Raw genomic sequence first — 24,714 nt, forward strand, 5'->3', positions numbered from 1 at the left:
TATTCAACTCTCTTAGTGGAAAACTACTAACTAGGCTTACAAGCTATCACAATGTTGGCTTTCTTTCTCTGTGTCTCCGCTGGCCGCTCCTCAGATGCGCACAAACCGCTCGCCACGCTGCGAAAAGTGGAATCCGCCGTAGTACTCCTCCAGGTCGCGCAGCTCCCTCTCCAGCTGGGCCTCCAGGCGGGCGCGGGCCTGGTCTTGGGCCTGGGCCTGGGTCCGGTGCCGAGTGGAGGCGGGCCGGCGGAGCGGAGTGCGCAGGCTGAGGCGGCGGCGCACCTTGAGGTCGCCCACGTAGTCGTACAGGGGGCAGTGGAGCGAGGACAGCGGCTCCTCGGGCACCAGGCAGCGGCTGGGGTCCGTGTGCGAGGGGAAGCCCCGGGGCGTGGTCTGGCCGGAGAGGGTCTCGCTGGTGTTGTGCTGCTGCTGATCCTGCTCGAACATGCACTTCCACTGGGCGTAATGCAGATCGGCGGTGGATATAGCCCTGGAGCCGGTGGTGGGGCAACGCTTGGTGGGCGTCAGCAGGGTGCCGCAGGAGCCAAAGGAGGAGCATCTGGGCATTGGTCGCAGCAGGGCCCGTCGCTTGGCCACGCTCTTTTGCTTCTTCTTCGGCTTGTTCTGGGCCGGACCCAGGTGGCGCCGCAGCATCCGCAGGATGGTGGAGAGTCGTGGCGGCCGTGGCACCACGCAGCAGATCCCGTCGGATGCCCGACTGGTAGTGTCCTCGGAGTCCTTCTTGGAGTGTGTGCTGCCCATGATGCTTGCTTCGGTTCTCTCTGGCAACTGATGCCGACTGTCCCCGGTCGTGGTGCTTATATATCCCTCCTCTGGTACCTGGATCCAGGCCTGAGGGATACCTGCCTATAGGGACCCGATCCGGAGTCTTATTGCTACCTTCATAAAAACCCCGCCTGACCATAATCCCCTTGTTTTTGCATCGTTTTATGAGTGGCAACATTTGGCGGGGATTTGGATTTGTTTTTCGGCCGCGACTCCCTTTTTATGGCCATCAGGTTGAGGTTGCACGTGCAACCAAAATTAAAGCCTGCCCGCAGCCTGGCCGTCTAATGGTCTGTCATTTGCTGGCGCCTGCTGGCACCCTCTCTACATGCACCACATGGACGCGTCTGGTAATTGCTAGAAGAGACACGGGATGACGGGCGGCAGGCCACTTAAGTCGTGGGGAAAGCTGCTGCTGCTGCTGGGGGAGGGAGGGGGTGGTGTGGGGAAATTGTTAATGAATTGCAGTGGCAGCCATTACGGACAGGGATCAGGGACGAGCCATGAGCCCCATACAGAGTGCCACACAGAGAGAGAGAGAGAGCGAGTGGCATGTGGGTGGCAGCCATTGGGGGAGGGGGAGGGGGAGGGGGAGTCCTGCAGATTGCTTGCTTTGTGTGTCAATCAGGCAGCATTGGACGTGGCTTTTTCATGTCAGCAATGCCCTCATCAATATTATTCCCATTGCTCTCGCTCTCGCTCTCGCTCTCCCTTTCTCTGTCTTTGTCTCTGTCTCTGTCTCTGTCTCTGCCTCTGTGTTTGTGTCTTTCTCTGTATGTTCTCTGTAAGTGTGTGTGTGTGTGTGTAAGCGGCTTTCCTTGCCCCTCCTTAAGGCCACACACTCTACCACAGTGGACACGCAGCTCCGATCCGATGCAACGTACACTAGGAGCTGCCCTTAAACGGACACACAGCTCCCCTTTGTGCCCATTAATTAGATTTGCTATTGCCACACACCCTCGGTGTGGCAGCAACTTTGAATGCATTCCCTAATTGCGTTTAAATGGAAACAACACTCTTTTTCTCTCACTTTAATGACCCCGAAACCCACACCGACATCTACTATTTTTGCCACACCCTCTGCCGCCGCCCCCCGCCCCCTCCCTGGAGCAGGAAGCAGGATGTGCGGCCTGCGGTCTGCAGTGTCCGGTGCAGTGCGGAAGGGCGAAAAAAGAAAAAACAAAGCCAAAAATTCATTTGCAAATTCCAAAAGAGGATTTTTGTGCAGAGCCAACTGTGATGTACCCTATAGGGCGTTCTAGTTGGAATGTCCAAGGAGCGGCTACACTGATTGGATGGCAAATACCAGCCGTGTATGGCAATGGGACTTCGCTCTACCTCGGAGGGGCAACCTATCTGTAGCCCAGAGCCGTATACCCCCCCATGGAGGGTAGGAGTTTCCCCACACAGAAGGGGCAGAAACTGGAGGCAGGGGCAGAGGCCGAGGCAGAGGCAGGGGCAGAGGCCGAGGAGGCAGAGATCGTTGTCAGTGGCAGGAAGGGTTCTACGAAGGTCGCAGGGGGCGGCGAGAACCCTGCATAGTTGGGGGGGAGTGGCAGAAACCATTTATCAGGCTGTGGGCATAGCGCACCTCTGGCCGGGTCGCCCGAAAGTATGCTTAGGGAAAACCATGTGAGTGCGGCATCCCTGAAGGGAAGGCAGGGACCTCCTCCTCCTTTTCCTTTTCCTATTTGTGCACTCGCCTTTAATCGAGTTTGTTCTACGGTTTATTTGATGGAAAAAAACTAAATGAATGATTGCATAATTATTGCATCAGATAGATACGTACATTTGTATCTGCATCTGCGTTTGTATCTGTGGGCTGTGGCTTGCATTTGCTCTTTAAATATTTGATGGGTATGCACGACTGCTGTTACCAAAATTGATTGCGATTTGCATTTTTCCCGTCGGGGTTTTCAATTAAATTTTCCCATTCCTGCGACTCCTACCTGGGGAATAAATGGAAAAATGCGCAAGGCGAGTGGCGAGAGGCGAGAGGGCGCCTTTATGACCTGGCCAACATGTTGGCGTGTCATAAAACGCAACCAAAACAAATAAAAATGGACAAAAAAAAAAACATCGTCGTTTTTTACTGTTATTCTAACCCTTTACTTCTGTTGAAAATGCATCTGCAACCCTTTTGCCCTATGCAAATCGAATTCCCTCTCCTGCTCTCCTGCTCCTCTCTCCCTCTGTGCATCTGTGTGCCTCTGTGTGGGTGTAAAGGTGTCAACGAATTCCCTAGAGACAAGAGATGGCAGCGAGTGGGGGCTGTCCAGAAAAAGTTCGTCCTCCCAAACGAAGATAAAAGAGCCAAACAGTTTTGTACAGATGGTTGGTTCTCTTGTGTATCGAATGCCACTCGTGTTTTATGGGGCCGTCACTGAGACAGAACTTCAAGGCCAGAGCCGGTCTTCAGTTTTCTGGCAATTGAGATACCGGTCTCTGGATCTGGATAATCAGATCTATCCACCCTTTCTCCATTCCCAATGATAATCGTTTCTGTGTCCTCCATTTGTGCAATCCTCTGGCATGTCCTGCTTCTAGCTGGAGCTCCTTAGTAGGGCACATAATCAATCTCTGCCCCAGCGGATTACAAAGTTAATACAAAGTCAAGTGTAAGCCAAAGTTGATAACACTGATACGAGTCTGTATGTATGTATGGGTGTATCCACACCCATTCGCACCCATTCGCACCCATTCGGACATTCGCTGGTGGCCTTTTGATTTAGTTCGGTTTAATTTAGTGGCACGAAAGAAAAGCCATTTGCGGATGGCCGCAAATCTGCAGGCCCCCCAGGGGTATGGGGGTATGGAGGGGGGGGGTCGACTTAGGATAAGGGCAAGGACAACAGCTTGCGTGTGTGTATGTGTGTGTGTTAAGGCAGGGTTAAGGACAAATCACGCATCAATAGCAATCAATCAATTTGTGGGCAAGCAAACAAATTGACCAAAAAAACCGAAATTGAAGCCACTGACAAAAGTTAACAGCATCTAATGTGATTTTGACACACACACGAAAGAGAGAGAGAGAGAGAGAGAGAGAGAGTGAGGGGGGGGGGGGGGGGGGGGGGGGGGGGGGAGCAGGAGATGGGAGCCAGTCCTTGGTTTACAATTTGTGCGTCTGCTTCACTCCCTTCCATCCATCCATCCATCCATCCATTCGCTCGCCAAAACTCTTTCTGTGTCCTGGTACCCTGTAATTGTTTTGCCAGAAACGGGAGAGCATCAACTTTTTATGGAATTCTTCGAGAGAGCAGTTTTGTTCATAGAAATACACAGACCCTGAGTTCATGGGGTATCCTGATGTCCCGGCACGTGTGCCTTGACTGCTTGGCAGCACTCTGCAGTACGTATTCTAGCCAGCAGAGGGACAACTGTACACAGCTCAAGTGACAAGGAAATATAGGAGCAATACGGAAATTTCAATCATATCTCGACTGTTTCCCAAATACACAGATAGATGGAAACTAATTCCCATATATAACATCATTTTTTATTGGAAGAACAACAAAACGGTTTTCGGGGCCTACGATTCAAGCGCCAATTCCAGCGAATATTTGAATGTGACTGATTTTTAAAATGCCTTTGATTTGGCTCAAAAAGGATTGATGCTTTTGGTTATTTTAATATTGAGGGACCATTGACTATGGGGAAATGTGCTGTTCTTTTTTTCAACTAGCAATAACCGCATCTCCGTAGAACTTCATCGGTTGCGGTATTTCTTAGTTATAGAATAAAATGTGGAACTAAATACATGAAAAATGAACGAAAAAATTGAGTTTTTTTCGTGAGCTTGGGGTTTTTTTTAAGATTTTCCCAATATATTGTACATGCTGGACAATTGTATCGTAATTAAAGATGTTTACGACTATTTTGTATTTCGTCTGGATTGCTGGGCATTTCCGCAGTCGCAACGGAGCCTCGGACCATCGGAGCCATGGGAAAGCATGGGAAAGCATGCTTTTCATAATTGCGTTTGATTAAGCGTCAAGCGAAAAAGGAAAATGTTTTTTGTTTGCCGAACTTGGTTTTCAATTTCGTTGTTGATGGAGGGGAGGGCCTGCCAGCTCCAATCAATGGAACTATCCATCAGAAGTGTGTGGAGCCAGCAGCCGGAGGGAGCTTTTCCTGTTTGCCCGCATCGGATTCCACACATGAGGACACGCAATAAATAAGCAAAGGAGGCTGGGCAGGGCAGGGCAGGGCAGGGCAGGGCAGGGCAGGGCAGAGAGGAGGACGATCCCATAAATTCATCAGCGTCTCTAAATGGCTTAAATGTGGCTTAGAGAAACGGTACAGGGCTAGAGGGCTACAGGGCCACAGGGCCACAGGGCTGCTGGGCTAAAACGGAGTGCGTGGAGCAGCTGCAGCATTAAAACCGCAAGATGGCCTAATCCCGCCGCTTCGTGGATTTACAAGCTTAACCACGCCTACCGCACGCTCTGCCGCCGAGTCGAGAGAGAGAGAGAGAGAGAGTCTCCCTCTTTCGGTGCCCCTTTCGCTCCATGGAATCCGTTAATCTGCGGCCATGATCCCCGGCCCAATCCTTAATCTTCGGCCAGATTTCACACCGCAAAGCACGCGACTTGCCAGATTCCGAGACAGAGCAGGATGGAGAAATGATTAGAGAAATCTCCCTCTCTCTCTCTATCCCTCTCTCTGGCACGGCTCTGGTCCTTGGTCCTTGGTCCTTGGTCCAGCACACGCAACGTCGAGCAATCCTCAATTGTGGCAGATTGTAATTAGAGCGGATCACGGTACAGGCGGCACGATTCGGCATTTCGAGGGGCTTACGGCCGTAAGCGGTGCGGGATTTGTGTGCTGCTCCTGCTCCTGCGCCCGGTCCTGCGCCTGCTCTTGTTGTTCCAGTTTCCAGGACGAGCACAAAGGATGAGGCACTCGAGCCAGCACTTGAGATTCGCCCTCCCGCCCTTTGTTTTCAAGACTCACTCTTTGTTTGCTGTGCTGTGCCATGTCCTGCCCTGGTCTGCCCCCTCGGGGCCGGGAGGAAGTGTCGTGTCGCTCTGGAGTCAGCCAAACACTTCGGGCTGTCAAACGGCAGCAAAGTCCCTTGCCCTTGCCCTTGCCCATCGGATCTGTTGTTTGAGCCAGGTGCCGGTGGCTGGCTGGCTGCCTGCCGGAATTATGCATTTTGCCCGAATAGTTTGTCACTTTAAAGTTTGGTCTCCAAAGGGGCACCTGCATATTTCATGGAGGTCGGGGGCTAAATGCCAAGACCAGACCAGCGCCAAAGCCATTCCACGAGGGATTTAATGAGCGGAAAAGCTGCCCTGAAATGAAAGAAATCCTTTTTCCTAAGGGCAGGAAACACCCAATCATCGCTGTTTTCCTTATTTTCCTTCACTCTTTTCCACTTCTTTGGCCACAAAGCTATGGCGCTTTCCTTCTCGACCAATTCTTCTCGGCGGAAGAAAGAAGTAGAAGAGGCACAGAATGAATGGGAGTGAGCAGCAAGAGAGTAGAAAGAGGAGAGCATGAGTATAAGGCATGAGAAGCGTAAGAATTACTTTACAAATTTTCATATTTCTATTTAATTTAATTTAATTTAATTTTTATTTATTATATTATATTAGTTATAATATTATATTATATATTATTTAATTATATTATTTTTCCTATTTTTATTTTTGTGGCCCCTTCTCTTCAGAATCTCGACTTCCGTGTCAGCTTTCTCTTCCCAATAGTCCTTGCTTTCATGGGTAAGCTCCTTGCCTTTGTACTGTATCCTATTTGCCATTATTCTCCATATTTTTTGATGGCACCCATGCCTGCCTTGGAAAAACCGAAATTACAATTTCAATTTTCAGCCAAAAGAATCCCTGAGAGAGGGTCTCCCTTGGCAGTTTCATTCATGCATTAAATCCATATAAAATAGCTGCACACTTTACTATTTATGAAGGAAAAGGGGGCAGCCCCATAAGGGCCCTCAATGCCCAAGAGAAAAGCCTCCCCAGGCTTTTCCCTGGCTCGTCTTTGGCTCTCCAGTGGCTCCCCCTGGCTGCTTTCCCGCTCTCCACTGGCTCTTCTCTAGCCCTCCTCTGGCCCTCCACTGGCTCTTCTCTGGCTCTTCTCTGGCTCTTCTCTAGCCCTCCTCTGGCCCTCCTCTGGCCCTCCTCTGGCCCTCCTCTGGCCCTCCCCTGGCCCTCCTCTGGCCCTCCTCTGGCCCTCCACTGGCTCTTCTCTGGCTCTTCTCTGGCTCTTCTCTGGCTCTCCTCTGGCCCTCCTCTGGCCCTCCTCTGGCCCTCCTCTGGCTCTTCTCTGGCTCTCCTCTGGCCCTCCCCTGGCCCTCCCCTGGCCCTCCTCTGGCCCTCCTCTGGCTCTTCTCTGGCCCTCCCTTGGCACTCCCCTGCCTCTCCACTGGCTCTTCTCTTCGGGTTCTTTATGGCCAACGGGACGGAGCGGCACACAAAATGAAGAAACTTAATAATTCTATATAATTTTGATGTGTGTGTGTACCCACCCCAAGCCCACTCTCTCTCCCCCCCCCCACACACACACACACACACACACACACACACGGACAGCGCGAAAAGTTGAAGTGAAAATTGAGCACATTAAATTACAAAATTCTCGCACTCTCGCGCCATGAGGCAGCAGCAACTGTAACTTCTCACAAGCATACCCCTACGCCCCACGCCCCTGCCCCCCCCCCCCCCCACTCCATTTTGCACCTCAACAGTGCTCGTGCGGTGACCCGACCTACACTTTTCACTTTTCATTTGTTGTCCCTGTCCCTGTCCCTGTCCCTGCCCTCGAATGAGAGAAAAACTTTTGCAATAATCAAGTCCGGAAAGGAACACCTGCCCTGGGTCCCTGATTGGAATGCAGCTCTTGGTGGCGGCAATTAGGACTTCTAGGACCACCCTACTCGTTGCCCCCCCCCACTCCATCCGAGTGGCCCTGCACTTGGGGTCCGCCGCAAGACCGAAATTATAGCCCCAGGGTTCACGTCCAAGTCCCACGTCCACGTCCACGTCTCCGTCCCCGTCATTGGTGGATTGAACGATTGAGGGCCGCTGCCACCAATTATGGCAGTTCGCTCTCTGATGCAAGTCCCCCCCCTCCCCCCCTTCCAACCACTCTGCTGGGAATATCAATTGAATGGAAAAAGGCAGTCCCAAAGCAGCTTGTCAGAACAAAAATCGTGAAGGAAAAGGCTAAGGTATCAGGTGAAGGTTTCCGGTGGTAAATAATGAGCGCCAGAGGGTGGAGTGGGCGGCGCAGGCAGGGAATAATGGTCACTAAAGACTAAAGACTGCACAAATCAATACTATGCACAGATATCCTGGAAAAAAAAAACAAATTGGGAATATGGTGGAATATTTTGGGCTCTTTCGTTGCCATTGAATTTTGTCGAGGGGAAGCACCCCTTCAATGGAGATTAGTGCAGAATTCAGGGAATAAATAAGGAACCCAATCTGGCAGAGCCTGGATCAAGTCTTGTGCCTCAGGGATCGTGTGGATCCATCCGCAAAAAAAATAAATCAATATGTCTTTCGGGTACTCCCCATTCGAGGCACTTTTCGGTGTTTTTTTCGGTGTTTTTTTTCTCGGTTTTTGTTTGTTTCCTGTATGCAAACACTCGGACTCGTACACGGCCGTTGCCGCGGGCAGCCGTAGTCCATAATCGTTTTATTTGGTCCGGGGCCATATCTCTGGCTTCGATTTATTTGTCCATTTCGGTTTCGATTGGCTTTGGTTCGTTTGCATTAATTATTGCGGCTCCGGCAGCATTTATTTAGAAAACAATTTCATTTTATCCGCCTTACCCGCTTTTACCGCCATAATCCCTGGGGTTTGGTCGCGGTCTCCCCCCTCTCTATCTGCGAGGGAATTATGAAATGCCAATTAAGCCATTTTGTGGCTGGCAATCAGCTAATTAGTTGGCTTAAAAACGAGCGAATGTCCAGCAAAACTATTCCCTCACAAACGTAAATCCCCATCAGAAACAGACCATTCTGTAAGCAGTTCTAACTTGTATAATCCTGTAATGCAGGCTTTTAAAGACTAGTCAAATTTGTGGAATCTCCTCGAACCATTCCCTGTTCATCTTTAGTTTTTCATCCAATTTTGTTCTGGCACTGACTAGAGGTAGATCTGCAAACTATTTATATCGGATCACGCACTGGAATATTAGTTAGCGAGGGGGAATTCTGGCTCCCCTCCGACAGAGGCTGCACACATTGCACGACGAAGAGTGCGTGTGAGAGAGAGAGAGACAGAAAGTGGAGGGCGTTGCGTAGCCCCTGGTAATAGATTTGTTCCTGATTCGGCAATGTCCTACATAAGGTCGTTCTCCATGATTCTGGTTGCTCTAGCTCTTCTAGTCTCTGATACGGAAATGGCTAATGAATGGCTATATTCTTTAAGTGGTCGGAAATGCTTCCTCTAAATCTAATATATCCCTATACTCTTTTACAGTATAGGGTATTTATTGTAAAGTAGGTCCAATCTTAGGAACTAGATATTCAGTGTTTCTATGGTCTTTGTCAGGGCTTGTCCCTCTTGAATTCTCACTCTCTGATTTGTTCCTGCCTAAACCCCTTCACGGGTCTTGCCCTTCAGTGTCTCCTGGGACTGCCCTCCTTCTGCCTCTCCAGCAATTAGTAAAATGTAAAAGTCTTTTCGTTTGTTTGAATTCATAATTATATTTGCATTATCCAATTGTTTACAAGTCGTTGGATTGTCTCTCATTTATGATAAAATTAATCTAGACAAAAAATATACGTGTATATACATGGATCGAGGCAATCCGTTTATAATTAGCATTGCTGGGCAATGGGAATGGGTGGTGGGGGGGGGGGGGGGGGATTGCCTGTTTGCCCAACTGTTTGACAGCTGGCACACCTGTTGCCAGTCGTTTGGGGGCCAACCGGAGACGGCTCCGTGCCAGGCGGAGCTGTGCGATAGCCCAACCTACAGGTCCGTGGTGATGGTGTGCGTATGCCCTGCCAGCAGCTGTGAGGTGGTGTAGAGGGGCTCCTCTTCCGGGTCGATGGCCATCTGCTCCTCTATTTGCACGTCCACCTTGAAACGCTTGGCCGCACTCTCCATGTCCTCTAGATCGCTAAAGGCCGGAAAGGTGGTGGGGCAGAAATGGCCGGCAATGGCCTCCGGTATGTGGGTGACGTTGTGCAGCATGTGGGCGGGTGTGCCCTGCAGATAGTTGCGCCACTTGTTGTAGGAGTCGCCGCCAGCCGCACCGCGTCGCTGGCTGATGGGCGACGAGGTCTTTGGCATGATGCGCTGGGCCTGCTGCATCATGTACATCTCCCACTCGAGATTGCTGACCATCGGCGCGGACTCAGTGGAGTCTCTGGACTCATTCGATTCGCTTGACTCTGCGGAGCCCGTGGAGCTGTTGCCCATGTCCTGGGTGCGCATCAGCTGGTGCTGCTGCTGCTTTGTGGGTGTGGAGGCCGAGCTGCTGCATGTGTAGTAGCCGCAGGATCGCTCCAGTTCCAGCTCCAGCTCCAGCTCCCTGATCTCCTGCTGCTGCGGCTGCTCGGAGAAGTCATCGCAGATGGCCCTGCTCCGGCTCCAGATGCTCCGATGGCTGCTCCGCGTGTTGGTGGTGGTGGAGGTGCTGTTGCTGCTGCTGCTGCAGGAGCTGCTACCCATGCCGCTGCTGTTCCGACTGCTGTACAGACGCTTGCCACTGCCGCCGTTGCCTGCCGCCAAGTAGATGCTGCCCTCCAGCTCTGGCCTGGCTCTCAGCTCCTTGATTTTCATGCTGCTCGAACAACAACCCATGGTTTATGATTTCTCTACGACTGTGCGTTCTCTCTAGGTGGTTCTCTCGCTGGAGAAGTTCGTGGTCAACTGTTTGGCTTGGCCTGGAGGCAGCTGCCTCTTATATAGGCAGCAGGGACAGGGCCTATCTCCGAGCAGGTAGCTTTCTCCGAGTGTTGCGAATTTCCTGGAATCCACCACTGGCCAGAGGTCTCTCCCTCTCTCTATCTCCGCTGATAACCTACCTGATTAGCCCGGCCTAATCCCCGCGACAGGGCGAAGGGGATTTCATGAGGAATCACGACAAATGTTTTATTGCCCGGCAATTTGGTCAAAACAACATTTTGATCTCCTCTCTCGTTCTACGGGGCCTACCTGATCGCCCGTCCGTACCAATGTCCGTCAAGGTCCTTGATTCGAGCACTTTCGATATGGCCAACGAGTTAAGGATCTATCTCCCTGCCATTGCAACCATCAGCCATCCATAAACACTGTACTCTCTCCCTCACTCAACCCTTTAACTCGATGCGAATGATACGCGAACGAGTGCTGCCCTCCGGTTCCAAACTTTCCTATAGACCGGGCCGGGCCAACGCATCCCGCGCATCGTCGCGCAGTTGTCCTTGTCGCTTGTCGCTTCGTTGTAGCTGCGTCGCGACCTTGGCCCATTGTGCTCTCCTCTGCGGAGGCCGCCGCTTTCCCTCTGTCACTGTCTATGGCTCTGCGGCAATTGTTGTGCAAACGCCGTGGCGCAGACCCCGGAACGCCGTTGACGCCGGCCACAAGTGCACCGATCGCCCGATCGAATCAAACACCAGACCGAGCCAGAGCCCAGCTGTCCGCACCGACCGATCGGCATCCGATCCATTGTTCCGCTCTCCGTTCTCCGTTCTCCTTTCGCTTGAATTCCATCAATGGAGGTTCGGTACGCTCCTGCTGCGGCTCCTGCTGCTGCATTCATTCTGGACTAGGACGAGGTCCCGGTCCAAGGCCAAAACCGAAACCGAAACCGAAATCAACATTGAAATGCCAATGAAAGTGAATGCCGTTTCAAATCACCAAATCATGGGCTCTCGCTTTGTGCTCAATGAAAGTTGGCGAATGGTCTTCGCAATGATGTTTGATATTCAAGAGAAGAATCAGAAGAGAATACTCCTAGAACTGCGCTGGTCTCTCTGAACCACTTGTGATTTCCCTTCACAAACCTCTTTTACTTATTTAATTAGATGTTGAGACACATTTATCCTGTGGCATCAACCGACACTTCGACTCGAGACGCACAAGAAAATTCTGGAAAAGGGAACGGTTTAGAAACCACATACATGTCGCGTGCATGACGCAGCTCATTGATGATTGATTCTAGGTTGGACTGCTTCCAAATTGTCTAATTTTTAACACATTTATTGTATGATTAGCAGGATCTATCGTTGAAAGCCACATACACGTCGTGTGCATGACGCAGCTCATTGCTGATTGATTCTAGTGGTTTTTTGTGGTTGGACTGCTTCCAAATTTTCCAATTCTTAACACATTTCGTTTATGATTAGCAGGATCAAGTGGGTTTTTTTTTTTGTTTGAAACGATCTCTCAAGGATCCCCTATCCACAAAGCAGCTGATAATCGTCCCAGCTTGGGGGTCTCGTGTGCCAGAGGTGCCAGAGGTTAGCCCCTTCTTTGTTTTGTACTAACCTCAAGCCTGACCTCGGCGGCAACATTTGGTGTTCCTGCCTTTTGCCTTGTGTGGGTGTGGGTGTGGGTGTGGGCCGCGCCTCTTGTTGCATTTTCACACGCAATCGTGAAAATTCCCGCATATTTGGCTTGGGAAAACGAGCGGGCGGAGTTTCCTTTCCGTTCCGGACTTTCCTCCTCGATCTCCCTCTGCCACTCTCTGTGCTGTGTGTTTGCTTGCTTATCCGATGTTGATCCTAAGTCCTGCATCTAAATCTGCATCCGTATTCCTCTGGAGTGGGAGCGGCAGTCGGAGTCGGAGTCGGAGTCACGTAACCCCGGCATTCCGAGCCGCTGCCAGTCGCATTTGGCTGCACGTGATTGGAATTGATTTCGCAATGAGCTGCCATCCCACAGCAGAAGCAAAAGCGGACACGGAAAGGGAAGCAGACGACCCTGAGAGCCGGAAAAGTGTAACGAAATCTGTGCAGGAGTTGCAGTCCACCTGAGAAGCCCCCAGGTCTTCAATGTCGATTGGTCCTCGCAAATTTTTTGCATTTCGAAAAGTCTCTCCATGCTCCAGCCGGTGGACGAATTATCTGTGCCTGGATGAGCCCCAAAGGATGTGCAGCGGAGAGCCAAACAAAAATTGCAAAATCAAAGCCAAGGGATGGCTGGCCAGTGGTGCTTCCTGTACACTTGGTTCGATGCACAGAAAGCTGTCAATTAAGTTGGCTCAAAGGATGAGATTCCGCACGAGACCCCCAAGCAAATGGCCACGAAATTGAAACGCCATTGACACAGCAGGAAGGACACTGCCGGGAGTACAAAGAGCACTCCACTCCACTCTGCGCCCTCAGAGGACGTGCCTGGGACCCTAAAGTTAGTTGCAATGAAACCGAAACCGAAACGGAAACAGAAACCGAAACCGGAGCTGAGTACAACTTTTGGCACAAGTGCAGGCGAAGCAATTGTCTGGGATACTTTTGTATTGAACCAACTTGAGGCAGAGCCTGGACCAGGGCCACCTGGCCGAGAAGAGAGGGCCAGAGGGGCAGGACAATGGCAAACGGCAAGGACATCACTATTTCCAGGAGTCGCTGGCCGCAGACCATCTGTGATCAAGCATCAATGCAACTTCTCTTAAGGTTTTTGCATTTCTATTGCATTTTTTGTTTTCCGCAAAACAAAAAAACAAAAAAAAAAAAACTGAGCGAAAACAACAATTACGAGGACAGGGAGAGGAAGAGGGCGAGCCGGAGTGGTAGTGGGAGGAAATATTCAAAAATTCAATTTGAGGATTTTTGTTTACGAAACGCATTTTCCGTGTATCGATGGCGAGGACGTCCCACGACCAACTCCTTGCCTTGCCACGGAGCCATAAAGCCATAAAATATACCGCGTGCTCGCTGTTGGCATCGTCAGAGGATCGAACACAGGTAGCACACCATTCCATACCATGCCATACCATGCCATTCCCATCCCTCCGATGATGATGATTGAGACGAAGATCCAACACGCACTCGTCTCGTTTCGTCTCGTCTCGTCTGATTCGATTCGATGGTCATGGTCATCCATACCTTGGACGCACTTGTTGATCCATGGCCCGGGTCAAGTTGAATCTGGACATGGTAGGCCATGCCATGCGGTATTTCCGCATCCTGTGGGAAATTCACGCACAGACTGAGCGGCTAAACCGGGGGAAACACATGCCAATGGCCATGGTAGCATCGATCCAGTCCACACATGTCGCGATTTGGTCGTTAGGCGAGGCTACTTAGGCCCTAATTTCGACAATAACAACCTGATTCTATCCAGGAATCAGTGTCGCACAGCTGGATCCAAGTGACGTTCCGTCATGGGATTTGCCCGAACCAAGTCAGAACTGTCCAAATCGGGCAGGTGTGTGCGTTCATGCAATCGCGATAGATGATATTTAGGTACAGTCTCCCTCTCCCTCTCCCTCTATCAAGTACAGTTGTGCTTGCTCGAAATATATCAATTGATGTGGAAATTGCCATCTTATTCCCCTTCTGTATCCAGCGTCCAGTTCTCCCCCAAAGAGTTTTCATTTAAAGGAAAGTTCCCGTCGAAATTTCGAGTGGAAATTAAAGTGTCATTCCTCGAGCTGCTGCTGCTGGTGCTGCTGCTGCTGCTGGTGCTTTTCTCTGTGGCAAACAAACATCAATTAAGCATCCCTCCCTAACTCAATCCCCGGCCGGCACTTGGCTGTCCTCCGCTTTTTACGATGGCCACTTTACGTGCCCCATCTCCCCATCCCATGTCCTGGAAGCCTTTTTGGGCAAGCTTTAAAGTGGCTTTTTTTTGGGGAGGGCGGGTTGTGTGTGGCAGGAGTGTTCCTTTTAGTGTCCCTTAAAGCTCCCTATCTGTTTTTAGTTGACTGCCCTGCAGGGCTCTTGCTGTGGTCTATGGAACCATATTTCAAGCTATTTAATAAGAGATATGTATGAATGTATGAATCAGCGAGGTTTAAGCATCGGATTCTCTGGAATTTGCGATGTTTTTGAACTGTTTTTCGCAAACCGAAGCCTTTGGCAGAGGCCCGTGAGTAAGCGGCTTTTGTGACTGCCCCCCAGTCTCCTCCCCACCTGATTTAGGAGTCTTACGACAAACTTTCAACGTGACTGGCGCTGGGCCCGTCCCCCGCCCGCCCGCTTTGCCCCACCTGTAATCGAAGAAAATCAATAGAATTTCCTTACTTATAATTGTATTTGTGTTATGAGTGTGTTTGTGTGTCTGCCTCAGTGTTTGAGGCATGTGTGTGTGGGGGGCGGAAGGGGCAGGGGGAGTGGGCCCCCAGAGGACACGTGTCTGGCCGTGTGTTCTTATGAATTATTGAATGGCTTATGGAGTTTTTCCCCCCTTAATGTTTATTTACATTTGTAATCGGCATTTCAGCCTCCAGTTTCGAGAGAAAACTTTGCCGAGGGCGAAATAAACCCATAAATCCAGTCGATAGAGTGCTCTTTTTTTGCAAATCATCAGCGGAGAGTATCCTTCCTAATCAAATATGTGTCAAATATGTGTACAAAAGAAGGCCTGCCTGTTGAAATGATTTTGGGTACGCATTCGATACCCTCTGGAGTCAAGAACATACATACATCGAATAATTGCACATTTAATCATTTACATAGCACGAAATATTGTATATGCTGTTTATTGTTTATAAATGTTGTTGAAGGAAACGTTGGCGAAATGCGACAAGCCCAATACCTTTAGTATGAGGTATTTCTTCGATATGAACGTATACCCGCTCATTGCCACTTGGGAGATGCTGAAGATACTCAAGATCAGGAGGCCCACGATGAGGAGCAGCTCAAAGAAGCCTGGCTTCCGACTCGGCTCCTTCCCCATCTCCTCCAGAGTGGACTCCTTCTCAAGTGCAGACTCTCGCTGGGGTCTCACGCCAGTCGCACGGACAGTGGGGACCAGCCGGTGCCTGCGGAAAGGCGTCAACGATTTCTTTCTGGCAAGGACCGCCTTGATGCCAATGCCATGGCTTAGTTTGAAAACATCCAGCCTAAAGGCCAGGCCATCCAGCGATGACTTGCCGATGCACAGCCTGGGGCCATGCTTCTTCGGCAATCGCTTACGAAAATACATAATGGAAGCTAAAAGAGCAAAAACAAAACACACGTTTTAACAATATTTTTCACTAGGTATTATAATTTCTTACTGCTGCTGTTCGTACTGCTTCGATTGGAATATTCCTAGATCGGAGTGTGAGTGAATGATTCAAAAGAGCCCACTGGGATCGGGTTTGGCTGTACTATGGAATCAACACGGAGTACCTGACCTTATTTTAAAGATACAGATCTTACAGATATAGTACTTCCTTTGAAGCTTCCTGCACCTAGTCCCTGAATGGACATATGTCTGGCTCTTTAAAGTACCGAAGAGAGCCCACTGGGATCGGGTTTGGCTGTACTATGAAATCAACACAGAGTACCTTATCTTAAAGATATAGAACCTACTGATATAGTACTTCCCTTGGTACGTAAAGGTCTGACTCTTTCCTGAAACTAAGTAGTCCCTGAATGGACATATGTCTGGCTCTTCAAAGTACCGAAGAGAGCCCACTGGGATCGGGTTTGGCTGTATGAATGCTGTGGCTTAGCCTGAGAAATCAACACGGAGAACGTTATCTTAAAGATATAGAACCTACTGATATAGTACTTCCTTTGGTACGTATATGTCTGACTCTTTCCTGAAACTAAGTAGTCCCTGAAAGGACATATGTCTGGCTCTTTAAAGTACGGAAGAGAACCCACTGGGATCGGGTTTGGCTGTACTATGAAATCAACACGGAGTACCTGACCTTATTTTAAAGATACAGATCTTACAGATATAGTACTTCCTTTGAAGCTTCCTGCACCTAGTCCCTGAATGGACATATGTCTGGCTCTTTACTATACTATGGCTATACTATGAAATCAACACAGAGTACCTTATCTTACAGATATAGAACCAACTGATATAGTACTTCCTTTGGTACGTATAGGTCTGACTCTTTCCTGAAACTAAGTAGTCCCTGAATGGACATATGTTTGGCTCTTTAAAGTAAAGAAGAGTATTTTGACCACAAATTCCTTCGAAGGACAGCAGCTAACCGCAGAAGGCCTCCCCAAGGATACATATATGATAAGTAGTGGGGCGGACAGTTGTCGTAGGAACCCCCCCCCCCCCCTATTAGGGATATCCCTCGCCTATCGCCAACCAATTGAGTGTGACAAATTGCGTAAAATGTGTGCGTCCGTTAATTGCTCTGTGAGTTTGCTGCCATTTGGGCCGCTCTTTGTCTGCGTTTGGCTACTGATTGTAGAAATTGCATTCGATGGCTGGCTGGCTGCTTCTGTGGGTTGTTTGTTTGCCTCTAATGAGCATTTAATGGCAATCAGATATGGGGTTTACCTGCAGCAATGATGATTCCCTTCCGGTTTGCATTTTACCCTTTGTCCTGGCTCTCCTATTCTCTCATCCCTCTCGCCCTCGGTGTGTCTTCTAATTTCCTTTTTATTACACTTTTACCATTTCTCTGTTTCTCTGTTGCATTTTTTTTTGTTGTCTTGTTGCTGCGGCACTTCATTCATAATTTACGGGGAATTTCGCCGGAGTTTGGATTTTTTGTTTCTTTTGCTTGGGTCTTGTCCCTGTCCTTGTCTGGAATTCCCTCGCCGGCGGGCAGGGCAGGGGAATTGCGCATAATTCGGGCATCATAGGCTTGTTAATTGGTTCGTTGCGGGCATAGATTTGCCCTAACACATGCCCCAATTAACCAAATTAGGCAAATAAAGCAGCAGCCGCAGTAAATAGTGTGCCAGGGGGTGTCTCTTAAACTCTGCAAGGGGGTAGGTCGTTGGGGGGGGTGCTGGGTGTTTGACAGTGCTAAATGGTAACGCTTTGAAGGTCATTCGCCTGGCTGCCTTAATGGCCAATTCTCTTTCATGTGCCCTCCCCCTCGCCCCCTCTGGCCAGCTCCATTTGGTGTCTGTGTTAGGGGTTTATTTGGAGATAATTTGTCTGTTCTGTGTGTGTGTGTGTGTGTGGGTCTCACCTGTGTGAGGGGGTGGGTCGCACTGCGGCTTGTGTCCTCCCATATTCGAGTGGGCTTTGGCTTGGTTGCGCCCTTCTACGGAAAACTTGTAATGCATTAAATAACTACGAAAAGTTTTGGTCCTTGATGCGTTAACTTCTTGAAAGTCAGCCCACCCCCCTGCATATGTTTTCTGTGCGAGAAGTGCATTCGAAGCACTTAAGTAAAACTTCTAAGCTGCCACTCAGGGCCCCAGCCCAGAGGAAGCCCTGAGGAAATACTACACTGAATACTCGTACGAGGGATAAGCCAGTTATATGATGCTTGGAGTGCTCTAAGATTGCACAAGAGATGGCGGGGCATGGTCAGCAGTTTCAAGTGACACAACTTGAAATAACACTCGTATACGTATCCACCACTTGGCCATCAAATCAGTCTGTTGTCAGAGCGTGTTTATGGCTATTTCACAGTTGGATTTGCATTCTACATACTCGAACATCTGGCAGCGTATTCCCGAGAGTGACACATCCCACCCAAAGCCACAGGCCACAGGCCACCGGCCACAAGCCACCCACCCATACATATCCATAGTATATCCTGTTGCCAAGTCAACAGTTTTCGCAAAACCCAAGTCTGAAGTTTGTTCTTCGTCGATTGCAGCTGTCAGGCTGGCGGCCTGCGCCGAGGAGGTCACCACTTCAGGCAGCCTCTCGGAAGGTGAGTTCCCATCCGAGTTCCACTTGGACGATAATCAAACCTTCATCCACGCAGAATGGGGCTCCGGCTGGCGGGGCACCAATTTCCTGGTCGAAGTGGAACAGACGGCAGCCTCCCTTCCGTCGGGCACAGTGTCGGGAGGAGGAGCCAGCGCCAGCGGCAGTGGCAGCGGCAGCGGCAGCGGCAGCAGTTCCGGCAACGTTGAGGACTACCTGGGCAGCCAGGAAGAGGATGGCGGATTCACAACCGGCACCACACCGGGAGCCTCCAACGGCACCACCGTGGAGACGGGTAAGTCCACCACCAAATCTTATTCTATTCCGAGAGATATATTCCATTCCCCCTGGGACGCCTATAAGTAGAGGGTCTCTCGGTAACGATAGAAAGTGGAACGAGCATCCTAGTACGGGGATTTCCCATAGATTGATTTCCCTCTTGACATCAAAGACTTTTCCACACACTGTTCCACACCTGGACGAAGCCGTAAAGAAAATCCCCCTTGTCGGGTTTGGCCTTTCGCGGGGAGGGGATTTACTGTGAGTGCTTAAAGTCGCCGCCGATTCCAGTCCGCAATCCGTTGCTTATCGGAGAGATTTCGCTGCAAGGATAATTGAATTTCGAGCCTGACTCTTGAGTTGTTTATGCAATGTACGTGCGACCATAAATACTACAAACAAATAAATACGAAAGTCGACAGGAGACAGGAGTCGGCAGACGGGAGACAGGGAGACAGGGACACACGGGACAGCGTGGAAAACATAGATGGGGGGAAATTGTGCACCCACTTGTAAAAGAATTTTCTTACCTTTTGATATGTCGGATCAATACTATGTACATATATTCCTCTCGAATCCAGGACCCAAGATCATTGTGCGCACCGAGGAAGTACTGATTGTGGGCCTCGTGCTGGTCCTTTGGGTGGGGGCCATCATGCTGTTTTTCAATCGCTGGGGCAAAATCCGAATGCTGGAGCCGTACCAGCCCAAGTTCCAGCAGCAGCACCGCAGCTCCTGTCCTCTGGTCGATCTGGATGCAGTGCAGACGCATCAGGTGAGCATATCCCATATCCCATAGCCCATATGTACATATGTAAATCCGAGTATATTCTCTTTCTCGTTACTCTTTACTCTCTTTACCAGCGCACATCCGTCTCGCGTATGTCGATGGGCATGGTGCATAATCTGAATATGCCGACGTGTCAATTTGCGGCCTATAATCCCAACATGTATGCCAAGGGTATGTACCATGCCAACATCATCTGCTTCCTGTCTTCCTGGTCTCGTCCCTGTGCCCTCTCGTTATTTCCTTGCTGTTTTTAAACCCTGCCTGAGTGCCGAATGCAATTAAAATCGAACAACACATCCATCGAGTATAGTATCCTCCTCGAATTCTCTGAGTGGACCGCCAGAGGCCCAACGGCACAGTGGGACAAAAGCCATAGGGATAGGGAAATCGATTCCCAGAGAGAGCCAATGCTACATTGAGGAATATTTATTTATCGGAGGACTTTAGAAGATATAGGACCTTAGAGTTATATTCATGGGACAGCACTTGTGTTTTCAGAAGCGTGATATAGTTCGTCCCTTTGTAAATTATTCGGAATGAAATGGAACCGATGGATATGCCGCGTCATGCACACGACTCGTGCACATGTATGTTGTTCTCGTATTGTGCGTGTCGAGTGGAGTATCCAAGAAATGTATCTGGTTTCTGATACACTTTCGCTGTCCGTTTGCGAAAGATACGCCTAAATCTTCTGTAATATGCTCGAGATCCTCTTCAAAAGTCAGTTGTTCAGAGAATTCGCTGTTCAGAAGCAGCACCCATTAGGCACACACTTGATGCCCTGGCGCTCAGGCAAGTCATTGCAGAAGAGCAGATTACAAATTTACTGTAAATCGGAATACTTATGCGTAATGCCCGCTGTAGTGTTAGCGTTTGTTAATGCCAACAGACGCCCCACACATCCCGCGTCCCGCGTCCCGCTTCCTGGTGCTGGTGCTGGCTTTTTTAATGAGTTGCCAGACAATTAAGTTGCCCGCTGAGCGGAGGCAGCAAATACAATTTTAATGCCACTGCTCTGATGCTCAGATGCTCAGATGCTCTCGGGCTCTGCCCTCCATCTCGGATGCTGCGCAATTAAATCCCATGGAAACGCATGGAAGACACGAACAGGAAGACCAGGGCAAGGGAGTATGGGGAATGCGGGGAAGAACACACATAAAACATGCAAAGGAGCATGATAAAAATGATGTGGGGATGTGGCACCCCCCACCCGGAAAGAAGTCTATTAAGTTGGTGGAGCTTGAGCTTGAGCTTGAGCTTGAGGGGCTTCCCCAATCTCAGAGTGCCCCAAAGAGCAGGGCACGTGACTCGAACGTGAGTCACGCAAAGGCCACTCCCACTCATGCCACTCAAATGAGGCCTACACAAATTTGGTGCAGACTTGATCCCATTCAAAGGGTTTTTGGGAATATTTCAGCTAGATATATGTCCATAAGATACGTTTGATTTGCAAATTACGGATTACTCTCGGCGGAGAAGAATTATCGTGTCACGTGCCCCTCCCTGTGGCAGCGTTGACATTCACGCTCGCTTGATTGTTATGGGGGCCAGGGCCGCCCCCTTTTAACCATTTTCAGGAACATCCCACAAAGTTGCCGCCCTCAATGGAGATTGTGTCTAACCATTTTCCCGTTTCAGGCTACGTCTCGCATGTGTCGAACGCGTCACGGCCTCGCCAGAACTCCGTGTTCGTGGGTGCCAGCACCAGTCACTACCTGATGCCGCGGGCTCCCCGCAAGACGCGCTCGGCCATGGATCTGCACTCCATGGTGCTGGACGAGAGTGCCGAACAGGTGTAGGTGTCCCTGGCCCAGGATGCAGCAGCAGCAGGAGCAGGAGCAGGAGCAGCATCTGTATGTGTACGTGTGCAAGTGCTAAGAGGAGGGGACAAAGTGTTTTATTTGTTTTAGAAGTGAAAGAAACGCTGCCCAATGCTTTCAACCATTTACACTTAATGCCTATCTCTATTCCCCCCCAGCGTCTGTCTGTCTGTCTGTCTGTCTGTCAATGTTTGTGGGAAGGATAAGTGCTTAATCCTTTCATCGGTTCATCTGTGCCGGCACAGAATCCATTCACGTCAATTTTAGTTAAAACTGACTTCTGTGACCCAGAAATGACCCAGCAAGAAGAAGTACCATCTATAGTAGAGCACTCGTATTATTAGCTTTATCCAGTGTTAATCTCGAACGTAGTCTATGCTAATCCCCCGTTTCTCTTCTACTTCTACGTCTACTTCTATAACTTAGCGTGTTTTACTCGTACTCGTACTCGTACCGAACTTCTGCCACATGTATTGGATACCAGAATAGATACAACATATACTTAGTGAAATACGAATGAAAATATTTCATATACATATACAATATTGTGTCGTTAACATCTTGAAAAACTGTTTAGTTTGTAAGCGTAAAGCTCAAAATGGATCAGAAAACTCTCTAAAACCTGGACCAGAACCTGGAACAACTTAACTTTCCGATCATTTGGTTTTTTTTTTTTGGCTGCCGCAGAACACTTACTCGAATGATCAAAACTAACTTTACTAACTGTCTACACTACTCGTAAGTTGTAAGTATTTGAAGACCAAGAGCAGATTGAAGCTGCACGTAGAAAGGAGAGATATGATAAAGTTGGGCAGAAGAAAAACTAACTAACGAAAGCTTTAAATTCCTTTGGGACCTCTACCGGAACGGGGCCGGGGTCTACCAGAAACCAAAAAACCCATCCAGAAAAAACCGAATATTGTATTCTAAGTTTAAGGTAAATAACTCTCAACCAAATGTCTAGTGCAAAATATGTGGAACAATGTAAACTAAACTAAAACTAAACTAAAGCCTATCCGAAAACCAAACTCAAACTCGAACTAATGAACCACAAAAACCGACACAGATACAGAACAGTTTTGAAGGGATACCACTAAAGTATTCCCCGAAAAAATGGTCCAACTTGTTTACAATATTTACAAGAGCCTCAACAAATAACGTTATATACACATGTGTACTATATCAAATGCTAAATCTATATATATACATACAATAAATAATTATATACGTATACATATATAGAGTGGAAAAAGCCACAAACAAAACCAAAAAATCCCAAAAAAAAAATACAATTATATACAATACATTTTGAAAAATTCAATTAAAACAATTATATTTGAAGCGATGAGTGGTTTTGCTCTTTTCTTTTTGAGCGGCGGGACTGCACTCGTTAGTTCTTTCTCAGATTACGAGTAGTCGTGATTGAGTATTCGTTACTCTTTAATCGTTATTATTTATTCGTTATTCTTTATGATACTTCAAGTTTATGGTTGAGAAATTGGCCTAAAGTGGAGAGTAATCTTTTAAATCGTTTTAAGATTCCAATTGGCAACTTTTATATGTATGTAGCTGCACGCTCTGACAGCCCTCGGGATCTAATAGATGTTTTTACTGGTTAACGGACCGGCTGGTACTTGACTGGGAGGGCATAAAAATCTTTCAATTGATGTGTTTGTGTGTAAATGTGTAATAAAATATATGCAGCCATTTGGTTTCGATTCTTAATAAATCCAATTGGAGCGGCTACACCCCATGCTGGGGCACATTAACGAGCCGCATTTCTCTGGATGTTCTCCGGACGCTGAAGCAAGGGATCCATAAACATTTTTGAAAAAATGGCGAGAAAACGACGCGTAAATTGCTGACAAAGGAGAAGAGTGAAGAGGTCAATAAATGAAGTACATTCGATGTTCCGTCCGGGCATCGGCCGGGTTCAAGTGCAGGGAATTTATGACATTGCAACAGTAGTACTGGCGCTTATGGCAGGGCCAGAGCCTGACCTTGTCGATGTTGCCGGGGGCCACAAATCAAACGAAGGTCGTGACGACGCCCAACCGCCATGGCCCCATGCTCCATCCTCCATCCTCCCCATTCTGCTGACACTTGCAACTTGAGGTGGCAGTGGCAGTGGCAGCCAAGTGTTTCTGCGACAAGCTGGAGGCGGGCGAAAGACGCACATCTCTCTGTTGGCAGACATGACTTCCTCTGGCTATGCGAGTACTTATATATCTCCGGAACTGTCCAATCATTGAATGAAATTAAGCCAGTTTTCCATGGAAAATCCCCCCTCTGTTCAGTGGAGTTTCTGGCTGCTTCCTCCAGTGCTCTTGCCAGCAATTTTGAACATTCTCCCAGGGCTTTATCATACGAATTTGTCCCAACAAAATGCTGAACAATAAGCCAAGCAATATGCATAGCTATGTAAATTAATTTTAGACCCAGGCACAGGATCCAGCCTGTAGTATATGGCCGCCATGCCATTCAAATCTCTGCACAATGCCACAAATTGTGAGGAGGCACACACACGCATGTAATGGGCCAAACCCCAACCCCCTCCGGTTCATGGAGGTTGTCAAAGATTGATTGACATGACAGCCTGGACTGCCGGCGTGGAATCTCCATGAAAATGGGGGACGGGACCGGGTCCGGGACCCCCTTCCGCCACTTGAGTGTCTAATCAAAAATGCTTAGTATTATGTTTTTCGGGGCGCAGGATGGGGCCAACGATTTATGGACGCGTGGGTCAGGGGCAGAACTTAATTGCCTTCTCACATTCTGTGCTGTGGCAAATGGACGGAGCCCATTGGAGTGGAGTCAATCACAAAGATATAGTCTCGGTTTTTCTCAGATTTTCAATTTACTTTTTGACACTCTCTACCAGTCGCTCTCTCCGTCTCTCCGTGTCTCCGTCTTAGCGTTATCTTTGATTTGTCCACCGAGAGACATTCAAATGAAAATTTTGCTTAGTTTCAACACAGACGAGGCCCCCCACCCGCACGTACACACAAGCTGCACGAAGAACAAACGCCGGAAGCCTTCAGTCTTACTCCATCGTACGGTCCTGTTCAAACGGCTCCTCCTCCCCCTCCGCCTTCTCTGGACTGCTCCCATGACAAAAAGATATGCTTGATTTGAGGTCCGACGGCTTTAATACCCTGCCAGGTCCTTTGCATGCAGCTAGTTTTGATTTCTACTATATATTTTGTATATATATAAAATACTTGGGTGGTAGGGCCCACGTTTCCCTGAGGCGCACATTGTGGTTTTTTTTAATCTGATCAAAATCATAATGCCCTCTGCCAGGGTATTCGAAGTAACTGCGCACTTACAATGCCTTTTCCCCCTCGC

At 49.0% G+C, this 24,714-nt stretch overlaps 3 protein-coding genes across 4 annotated transcripts in view; 1 reads left to right on the forward strand and 2 right to left on the reverse strand.

The window, feature by feature from the left end:
- Nucleotides 1-22,569, forward strand: part of LOC6599909 — a 39,853-nt gene extending 17,284 nt beyond the window's left edge. Inside the window, exons 2-7 of one of the 2 annotated variants that reach the window (XR_003409194.1) lie at nt 18,425-18,481; nt 18,536-18,772; nt 19,338-19,531; nt 19,621-19,717; nt 21,185-21,405; nt 21,793-22,569. Coding sequence is in view for 1 of the 2 variants with exons in the window: in XM_026993360.1 (XP_026849161.1) it covers nt 18,425-18,481; nt 18,536-18,772; nt 19,338-19,531; nt 19,621-19,717; nt 21,185-21,345 (746 nt within the window). In the remaining variant the exon portion in view is untranslated. Of the gene's footprint in view, nt 1-18,424; nt 18,482-18,535; nt 18,773-19,337; nt 19,532-19,620; nt 19,718-21,184 lie in introns of both variants that reach the window. The other variant, XM_026993360.1, reaches the window with a different exon arrangement.
- Nucleotides 91-762, reverse strand: LOC6599907 (protein nullo). Its single transcript, XM_026993362.1, has one exon. It carries the CDS (start codon nt 760-762, stop codon nt 91-93), a length of 672 nt encoding a protein of 223 aa, XP_026849163.1.
- On the reverse strand, nt 9,727-10,563 carry LOC113566675. The gene has a single exon (XM_026993361.1). It carries the CDS (start codon nt 10,561-10,563, stop codon nt 9,727-9,729), a length of 837 nt encoding a protein of 278 aa, XP_026849162.1.
- Nucleotides 22,570-24,714: the final 2,145 nt, after the last annotated feature.

The sequence above is a fragment of the Drosophila persimilis genome, unplaced genomic scaffold (assembly GCF_003286085.1).
Source record: "Drosophila persimilis strain 14011-0111.01,24,50 unplaced genomic scaffold, DperRS2 tig00000829-arrow-arrow-pilon, whole genome shotgun sequence".
Taxonomy (NCBI): domain Eukaryota; kingdom Metazoa; phylum Arthropoda; class Insecta; order Diptera; family Drosophilidae; genus Drosophila; species Drosophila persimilis.